This window comes from Camelina sativa, chromosome 19 (assembly GCF_030686135.1).
Source record: "Camelina sativa cultivar CO46 ecotype springtype chromosome 19, ASM3068613v1".
Lineage (NCBI taxonomy): Eukaryota > Viridiplantae > Streptophyta > Magnoliopsida > Brassicales > Brassicaceae > Camelina > Camelina sativa.
Window position 1 is genome coordinate 4,716,380 of NC_141898.1, and position 8,515 is coordinate 4,724,894.

At 39.1% G+C, this 8,515-nt stretch overlaps 3 protein-coding genes across 8 annotated transcripts; all 3 read left to right on the plus strand.

Moving 5' to 3' along the window:
- The first annotated feature begins 424 nt into the window (after positions 1 to 424).
- Positions 425 to 4,044, plus strand: LOC104745299 (cytosolic endo-beta-N-acetylglucosaminidase 2). 3 transcript variants are annotated; one of them, XR_015591348.1, is made up of 12 exons: positions 451 to 1,057; positions 1,248 to 1,385; positions 1,458 to 1,567; positions 1,638 to 1,749; positions 1,834 to 1,941; positions 2,052 to 2,164; positions 2,303 to 2,384; positions 2,518 to 2,598; positions 2,754 to 2,806; positions 2,922 to 3,057; positions 3,147 to 3,959; positions 4,011 to 4,044. XR_015591348.1 is itself a non-coding variant. In XM_010466499.2 (11 exons), exons 1-11 carry the CDS (start codon positions 557 to 559, stop codon positions 3,846 to 3,848), a joined length of 2,136 nt encoding a protein of 711 aa, XP_010464801.2. In that variant the 5' UTR covers positions 425 to 556; the 3' UTR covers positions 3,849 to 4,044. The 3 variants fall into 3 exon arrangements, 2 of the variants coding, with proteins under 2 accessions (XP_010464801.2, XP_087358657.1); XM_010466499.2 differs by having other exon boundaries at positions 425 to 1,057; positions 3,147 to 4,044; XM_087502531.1 differs by having other exon boundaries at positions 469 to 1,057; positions 1,270 to 1,385; positions 3,147 to 4,044.
- A 292-nt stretch (positions 4,045 to 4,336) lies between these two features.
- On the plus strand, positions 4,337 to 6,166 carry LOC104745300 (ferritin-2, chloroplastic). Its single transcript, XM_010466500.3, has 8 exons — positions 4,337 to 4,693; positions 4,924 to 5,007; positions 5,102 to 5,162; positions 5,235 to 5,322; positions 5,405 to 5,466; positions 5,599 to 5,664; positions 5,742 to 5,805; positions 5,898 to 6,166. The coding sequence occupies exons 1-8, from the start codon at positions 4,416 to 4,418 to the stop codon at positions 5,936 to 5,938; spliced, it is 744 nt and encodes a 247-aa protein (XP_010464802.2). The 5' UTR covers positions 4,337 to 4,415; the 3' UTR covers positions 5,939 to 6,166.
- Positions 6,167 to 6,296: 130 nt separating this feature from the next.
- Positions 6,297 to 8,027, plus strand: LOC147920177 (B3 domain-containing protein REM7-like). 4 transcript variants are annotated; one of them, XM_087502534.1, is made up of 5 exons: positions 6,297 to 6,497; positions 6,593 to 6,869; positions 6,982 to 7,097; positions 7,184 to 7,492; positions 7,565 to 8,027. In XM_087502534.1, the coding sequence occupies exons 1-5, from the start codon at positions 6,426 to 6,428 to the stop codon at positions 7,730 to 7,732; spliced, it is 942 nt and encodes a 313-aa protein (XP_087358660.1). In that variant the 5' UTR covers positions 6,297 to 6,425; the 3' UTR covers positions 7,733 to 8,027. The 4 variants fall into 4 exon arrangements, with proteins under 4 accessions (XP_087358660.1, XP_087358661.1, XP_087358658.1 ...); XM_087502535.1 differs by having other exon boundaries at positions 7,589 to 8,027; XM_087502532.1 differs by having other exon boundaries at positions 6,297 to 6,869; positions 7,565 to 7,763.
- The last annotated feature ends 488 nt before the right edge of the window (positions 8,028 to 8,515 follow it).

Here is an 8,515-nt window from a genome sequence, read left to right on the forward strand (position 1 = left end):
TTAAAAATGAAATTTGGACTATAGTGAATGATTTGTAATTTGTATAGTGTATGATTTATTTAAAAAAATAAAAGCTATACAAGTTTGTTGCACTTGCACGATCCAAAACCAAACCCCATGTTACTCTACCCATAATTAAGCACGACAGTTAATATTTTAATTCGAAAACTTAGGAATATATGTTCGTAAGACTTTTTAATTAGCAGGAAAATCTATGAAAACCAAAGCATAAAGAAAAGCAAAGAAAGCCACTAAACTTTTTGCTAATCACATGTTTAAGCTTTATAAAATTGATCAACAAAACAACATTCAACTTTACATTCCAAGGCCTTATAAGCGTTTTATAAGACCCAATAAAGAAGAATCCAATTCTTTTACTTTATAGGCCCATTATAGAGCATCTGATCTCTTTCTCTCTGCTTTCGTGTAAGTTTTTAACTTTACAAAAACGAAATTCTCATGTCGTTTAGATTCATATTCACATTTAAAGAATGATGCTCTGTTTTAATTATATGTCATCGTCTTCTTCCTCCGTTGACCTCTCTCTCCCATCAAAATGCGAGACCTGCTTCGCGCCTATTTCTCTCGAAGAACTCTTGTATACATTTACAATCTCTTCTTCTCCATCTCCCGTAAGCTTCTTACTTCGTTCCCTCTCTCTCTCCTCATGCCCGAATCCAATGACGGCGCCGACGCAGAGTCTGAGGCTGTTCCGCTTCTCGATCTGTCTAAGCCGTCGTTACCTATATCTTTCCCGATCAAATCTCTTCAAGACCTGAAATCTCGTTCTTACTCCGATTCCTTTCACTTCCAGTTTAATCGTTCAACCGTTCCTCTCCGGCGAAGCTCTGATGTTACGAATCGTCCAAGGGTTTTGGCCTGCCACGATATGAAAGGAGGGTATGTAGATGATAAGTGGGTACAAGGGTGTGAGAACGACGCCGGATATGCGATCTGGCATTGGTATTTGATGGACGTTTTTGTTTACTTCTCTCATTCTCTGGTTACTCTTCCTCCTCCTTGCTGGACCAATACTGCTCATAGGCATGGTGTTAAAGTAAGTTGTCTTAATACTTTTGGATTCTTCAACTTCCAAAGTTTCGATTTTTTGGTTGAGATATCTCTGAATTTGCTGATTAGGATTATAAAATTAGAGAATTTGATTGTCTGTTGAATTGGGTATGTATGTTGTTGAGTGTTTTATGGGTAAAAGTGTTTACTTTCATGTGTTTATGGAAACATAAAAGGTATTGGGGACTTTCATCACAGAATGGGATGAAGGAAAAGCTACCTGCAAAGAGATGCTTGCCACAAAGGAGTCTGCTCAGATGTATGCAGAGCGTTTGGCAGAACTTGCTACTGCTCTAGGCTTTGATGGGTGGCTGGTGAGGTTCTTTTCATTTGCTTTATTTTTCATAAATATTTATGTTCTAATCGTCTGCAATTGTAACTTGCAGATTAATATAGAGAATGAAATAGATGAAGAACAGATCCCAAATTTGAAGGAATTCGTAAGCCATTTAACAAAAGTCTTGCATATATCTAGACCTGGGGCTTTAGTCATATGGTGAGTTGCTCAGAAGACTTTCGTTGTTCATATTTTGACAGTGTCACTTTGATCTGATAACTTTCTGCAGGTATGACAGTGTCACTATTCGTGGTAATCTTCAATGGCAAGATCAATTGACTGAGCTGAACAAACCTTTCTTTGACTTATGTGATGGAATATTCATGAACTATACATGGAAGGTCTGCCTTTTGGGTTCGATTAATCTCTTCATTCTCAGTTTCTTCTATATGTCTTGTTTTTTATGAGTGAGTGATGATGTTTAGGAGAACTACCCACAACTATCAGCTGAGGTTGCAGGGGACAGAAAATTCGATGTCTACATGGGAATTGATGTCTTTGGTCGGGGCTCTTTTGGTGGTGGGCAATGGACTGTATGTCTCTGAAACTCTTTATGATATTTGCCTCTCTATTGGTGACAGCGTGAAAACAAATAATGTGTACTTGAATATTTTCTTCCTCGTCCTATTCTTTTACATGCTAGGTAAATGCTGCTCTTGATTTGCTGAAGAGACACAATCTGTCAGCTGCCATGTTTGCTCCGGGATGGGTATATGAGACTGCACAACCACCCAATTTTTATACGGCTCAAAATAAGTAATGCTTTAAATCATTTGCTTTCCTTGTGGTCTACAAATTTTAACTACCATTACTGTGTTTGAGCTCCATTTTTGTTTTCCTACTGTTGCAAAGAAGATGCTGGATCTTACTATTATTCATGTGTTTTCTCTTCAGATGGTGGTCACTTGTCGAGAAGTCTTGGGGAATTGTCCAAACTTATCCACAAGTCTTGCCTTTTTACTCAGATTTCAATCAGGTAAGTTGAGATCGATCAAGTCTTTGTTCTTATCTTGTAACACTAACAGCACAGTGAATCATTCATTGATTTTCTTGGTTATTATCAGGGATGTTCAGCTATGTTCTGAAACTCTCTTCTCTCTTTTGTTTAGGGATTTGGTTACCATGTTTCACTCGAAGGTCGCAAACTGTCAGATGCTCCATGGTACAACATTTCTTGCCAAAGTCTTCAGGTTCAACCATCTTACTGTCTTTAATTTTACTGTACACTTCTAATGTTTATTGGAACCAGAGACTTATCCCGTCACAATATGACAATTAATCTTTTTTATCTGAGTTTGTCTCTCCTCTCATCTGATCTCCGTCTTTGCTCTGTTCTTCATGTCAGCCTCTCCTAGAATTCAATGAAGACAACAAAGATATCATCCAGGTCACTGTTGAGTGAGTTCTGGTCCTAATACTATCCTCATATTTATTTCGGCAAAGACCAAAAAGGGAAAAATGTTTTTGACATTCTGAGCAAACATTTAAACAAGAAGTACTGTGAATTTGACAGTTCTCGAGAGGTATCTTTTAACGGAGGAGGGACCATTGCTTTTAGAGGAAAACTCGAGGGAAATACGTCTTTCACAACAAGGCTCTTCAAACCCCATCTTCAGCTTTCATCTTCCCCCATCACAATATCCTACTCTGTAAGTCTCTGCTTTTAGATACTGAAATACATTACACTATGAGATTTTGTTTTTTTTTTTACTAATGGAGGATTTTGGAGCTGGTGCAGGTGAAATCAGATGAAACCTCTAAAATTGGAATCCTGCTATCTTTCTCATCTCTATCACATGAAACTAAATCCATACTCGTGGCGCCACAAGAACCCATCCGCAGATTCGACGACCTGCTCTTACAGTGTCTCACCACATCACCGCAGACTGTATCCGAGTGGACGGTACACGAGACAGATCTTGTCATGGATGGTCACACACTGACAGAAATCTCTGCCTTTTGCTACAGACCAGAGAATTCGACAAAGGGGGCAGAATATGTTGCATTGCTCGGACACATCTCAATCAAAGATCATGTTCAGTACCAGCAGAAACCTGAGACTTTACTTCCAGCGTCGTCGCCGTGGGTCATCGAAGCTCATAACATAGAGCTTGTACCCGGTAATTCTGGTACAAAGATCCTCAGGGTTAAGCTAGAATGGAGACAGAAAGACCTTGAAGATTCTGTATTCCCAAGGTACAATGTGTATGCAGAGAAAACGAAGTCGACTGATGTAAGACCGAGGAAGGTTCTAGAGAAACCGAGAAGCGAGACAGTGTTCCTTGGAGTCGCTCACGTACCAGCCTATTACGTAGCGGAACTGGTGGTAGAATCGGAAGTGAAAGGAGTCCGCTTCGTAGTTCAAACCTGTGGTAAAGATGGTTCATGGGCCAAGCTGGATGATTCCCCTACGCTTCTAGTTGTACTGGAAGGTCTCTAAGATTTCTCCTATGTGGTTTTGCTTGACGCCAAAATCTTAATCTATAATACATACTGTAACTGGGAAAAAACGATACAAAAATGAAACATACCGTAATATCAATTACAAATAGCAGCAAATTACTGCATGAATATCGAATTAATTTTTATTTAACTTCCCCAGCAGATCAATGATAATCTTGCAACATTTTTAGTAATTCTTTTTGTTGATATATTTTTATATTGGGCAGCTGTTGATGATTAATAAAATATCTTACTACAGTATTATTATAAACCATCGTTTTCACTTAGTTTCCTTGTCAATGTTGTCATCTTACGTTAGCTAAATTACACGACGCCTTAATTTGCTCAACGGCCGATTCTAGAGAGACCACGCGTATGCCACAAGCCTTTTCTCGTCTTTCCACGTGTCCAAGCAACAGTGTACCACGTCATTCACATCCCCTGACCCATCGCCGTCTCTTTTATTAAACCTCCTCTCTCTCTCCGTTCGTTCGCTTACTCCGACGTTTTAACACAGAGACACTCTCCTCTTCTTTGCTTCCTTCTCTATACATCTCGAGAACCAATGCTCAAGGCTTCTCCCGCTCTCTCTCTCTCCGGCGGCGGAACGAATCTGTTTCATCCGTCGAGAAATTCGTCAAATCCTCTGTTTTCTTCTCGTGGATCTACGTTTTCTGTTAAAGCTGCGAAAGGAACGAACACGAAGTCGTTAACCGGAGTTGTATTCGAACCTTTTCAGGAGGTCAAAAGGGAAATGGATCTCGTTCCCACTGCCCCTCTTGTTTCTCTCGCTCGCCACAAGTTTCACGAAGACTCTGAATCTGCGATCAACGATCAGATCAAGTATGTACTCTCTCTTGCTTAGTTTTTTTTTGCTTTATTTTATAACTTAATCGTCATAGTTTGGTACTGATTCAGCTTCGATTCACTTATCATGGTGCGTCTGTTCTGAATCAAAAATTTAATTTTGCTTGTCTGAATCGAGTTAGCTTGGTTGTTTATATTGTTTAATACGTGACGGCGTGTGTCTGAATCTTAACATGTCTTATTTGCTTTTGTGTGAATCATCATAGCGTGGAGTATAACGTTTCCTACATCTACCATGCCCTGTATGCCTACTTCGACAGAGATAATGTCGGCTTGAAAGGTTTCGCCAGGTGAGTTCCTTTATTGTAAAGAAAATCGTATTTGCGTCTCTTCAGCTGGTTGGTCATCTTTTTTGGTTGTTGTATTTGTATGTTTTACTGATAGGTTCTTTAACGATTCGAGTCTTGAAGAAAGAGGTCATGCTGAGAAGTTTATGGAGTATCAGGTAACTTCAGGAAAACTATCAGGTTGTAGATCTTTGATAGTGTTACTTATGTTTTGATGGATCGATCTTTAGAACAAGCGTGGCGGGAGAGTGAAGCTGCAGTCTATTTTGATGCCCATATCTGAGTTTGATCACGAGGAGAAGGGAGATGCATTGTATGGTAAGTTGACTCATATTATATCACTATGGTCTTTTAAATATTATGCTCTTGATTGATGATTCCGACTCTTTTTATGTATCAGCCATGGAGCTTGCATTGTCTTTGGAGAAACTTACTAATGAAAAGCTTCTGAAGTTACAAAGTGTAAGGACCTTATCTTTTCATCATTAGAATTATGAATGCTAAGCCTTAAAGCCATGATTGCAGTAACAGGGCAGGCTTTGACAGTGAAAAAAGATGATTAGATTAATCTCTCTCCCCTGTTTGATCCTACAGGTTGGTGTGAAGAACAATGATGTTCAGCTGGTTGATTTTGTAGAATCTGAGTTTCTAGGCGATCAGGTAAAAACACAAAGTTTTCATATTATCATTACATTTAAAGTACGCAACGATCTTCCTCACGTAACCTGTAAAAACAGGTTGAAGCCATCAAGAAAATCTCAGAGTACGTTGCACAGCTAAGAAGAATGGGAAAGGGTCACGGTAAGTCCTTTTAAACCCATAAGCCTCAAAACTGCAATTTCACTTCCTTTTGGGTGTTACATTAACTCCCCCTTCCGGTGTGAAAACTGCAGGAGTGTGGCATTTTGATCAAATGCTTCTCCATGAGGGTTAAAGAAGTAGAGCTGCAGCTTTTGATGATGATGATTCTGATTCGGTTACAGTCTTCCTTGTGCTATACAGCACCGTTTGTCCTTTCTTTTCTTTGGTTTTGTTTGTTTAACCGAATGGTTGAGAGTGTGTTAATACTGCTGAATAATGTAATAACTCGTAGTCTAATAATAAATGCAACTATGCAAGTCCACTGCTTTAATGCAACTCTTGCCATAGGTTTTACTGGTGACTGAAGTTACTACTCCTAACTTTTCAAAAGATTGAGCTTGGATTTTGTTTAGAAAGAAAAAAACTTGGTTTGATTTTGGTTTAAACGCCTCGGTTGGAGCCAAAGTGTCGTTTATGCCATACCCAAACGGCATGACGTTGGAAAAAAAGATTTGTCTCTATAAGAAACCCACCAAAACAGAGCCAAAATTGGAGAATACGAAGCGACTTCACAGCTTTAACCATTATTCAAGAAAAAGAAAGCTCTTCGTCAATGGAAAATGTTTCACCTTCCTCACCGATCAATCCACACTTCTTCCAGCCTCTTCTTCCTGGATTCCAACAGCTACCTCGTGATCTATCTCTCTTTCACTCTCTTTCTTTGCTATGCTTAAAATACTGTTTGTTTGATCTCTCTCTCTCTCTCTCTGGGTTTCTTTTGTTGCAGAAAATTCCCATGTGTTTCTTCTTAAGGCACATAGATGGAACAACAAACGAGGACAATGCGGTGGTGAAGCTGAGATCGGACGTTTCTGATATAACCTGGCAAGTGAAGATGGAGGGTCGGAGACTCACCAAAGGCTGGAAAAAGTTCGCCGCCAGCCATGACCTCCGAGTCGGCGACATAGTTGTTTTCAGACATGATGGAGGTTTGTTGTTCCATGTCACGTGTTTTGGACCAAGCTGCTGTGAGATTCAATATGATGTCATTCAAATATCCTCTGGTACGACTTACGGCTTTTTGTATCAGTATTGATTATTTGAGCGAACCGGATTCAATGATGTGTATACATACACACTGGTAGTTTGGTTAATTCTCATTCAAACTTGAACCAGATTCAGATTCAGAGAAGAATCAGAACACAGCAGATGAAGGATCTTCATCAGATCATCACTCTTGTTTTGTAGCACGTGTCGGTGTCACCGCATCGAATCTACGCAAAGATAGTCTGGTGAATGATTACTTCTGCACTGCACTGAAATATTTCTCTTTAGAATCTAATCATATACTGATATACACTCTCTGTAAGTTATGCAGTTTCTCCCTAGAGGTTTCTCAAGATCTAATGGTTTGATGAATCGTAAGTGTGAGATCATTCTATCGAATGAAGATGGGATACCATGGAAATTGATCCTGAGTCATAAACCAGACGGCGAGGTTTACATCAGAGGCGGTTGGAGAAGTTTCTGCTTCGAAAATCGACTAAGAGTCAACGATGTTTTATCCCTTAAGCTTGTGCAAACCGGTAAAACACCTGTTCTCCAGCTTTGTTCTTCTTCTACGACGAGCCAAAACAGATTCTTGACACTAACTCTCAAACCATACAATCTCAAGAAGTACAAACTAGTAAGTAAGTTTGCATCAATCATTTCAACATTGTTGTCAGATTTTGCAATGTTTTCGAGTTCTTTATGGTAGTGTCTACCGGGGACATTTGTGAAGGCGAATGGTATCGAGAGAGCGAGGAAAATAACTCTCGTGGATCAATACAATATCAAACGGACGACGAGTCTTAAACCGGACGACAAACATGGAAAAATGAGATTGGGAAAAGAGTGGAAAGAGTTTGTTATGTTAATGGAGTGAATATTATATAGGTGAGTCCTTCAAGCTGGAACTCATCAAGGAAACAGAAGACACAGCTACTCATCTACTTAAGTTCTGCTCCAAAGTCGTCAACTTTCCCTGAGTTTGTATTGCTTTTGTAGAACCTACCTGAAATGTACTTTGTTTTGTGGTTTTTGGCTGGTTTGTAACGAGGTTTTAGCAGTTTGGGATGAACAATGGAAATTCTAATATTTTGGCTTGGCTTGGCTAGTTTCTTTGATGTTCCAACTCAAACTCATCATCCTCAAGTATTGAAAACCTTCCAGATATCAAATACCAAATCTCAAAAGTATTCATCTATTTATGTTGTAATACATCAAAAAAGGCAGACACATGGAATTACACATCCTGCTAACCATTCAAAGGAAGTGAAACAAACTGAATAACAGTTATAGAGTTGATTAATGTCTGAAACTATGCTTGCAGACCTTATAGAGTAACTTATCTTCATAATCTATATAGTATTATATACATACAGAGGGGAACACCGTTAAACGAATACTTACATTTCTTCGGACTCTTCCAATAACTTCATCTTCTCATAATAGAGATTAGAGAGCATATGTTTAGTACATCAATGATCTCTTGGTCTCTATACTTTTTTTCTTTCACGGTTCTTAGATTTAGGATCCTCCACAAAGTCCACCTACCCAAAACAAATCCATCTACTCATCCAGTCAGTGTCAAATAACAAAAACGACATCCTTTATTTGGTGAATAGTCAAAGTTCATATACTTGCTGATTATTTGCTAAACGACAGC

Bases quoted from the DNA above. Each gene is read 5' to 3' on its own strand.
- LOC104745300 (XM_010466500.3), top strand. From the start codon at position 4,416: ATGCTCAAGGCTTCTCCCGCTCTCTCTCTCTCCGGCGGCGGAACGAAT. The intron at 5,163-5,234 runs GTAACTTCAGGA...ATCGATCTTTAG, and splicing joins AGAAGTTTATGGAGTATCAG to AACAAGCGTGGCGGGAGAGT. The intron at 5,323-5,404 runs GTAAGTTGACTC...TTTATGTATCAG, and splicing joins GAAGGGAGATGCATTGTATG to CCATGGAGCTTGCATTGTCT.
- LOC147920177 (XM_087502532.1), top strand. From the start codon at position 6,419: ATGGAAAATGTTTCACCTTCCTCACCGATCAATCCACACTTCTTCCAG. The intron at 6,870-6,981 runs GTACGACTTACG...AACTTGAACCAG, and splicing joins TGTCATTCAAATATCCTCTG to ATTCAGATTCAGAGAAGAAT. The intron at 7,493-7,564 runs GTAAGTAAGTTT...TCTTTATGGTAG, and splicing joins ATCTCAAGAAGTACAAACTA to TGTCTACCGGGGACATTTGT.
- LOC104745299 (XM_010466499.2), top strand. From the start codon at position 557: ATGCGAGACCTGCTTCGCGCCTATTTCTCTCGAAGAACTCTTGTATAC. The intron at 1,386-1,457 runs GTGAGGTTCTTT...TGTAACTTGCAG, and splicing joins TAGGCTTTGATGGGTGGCTG to ATTAATATAGAGAATGAAAT. The intron at 3,058-3,146 runs GTAAGTCTCTGC...GAGCTGGTGCAG, and splicing joins CCATCACAATATCCTACTCT to GTGAAATCAGATGAAACCTC.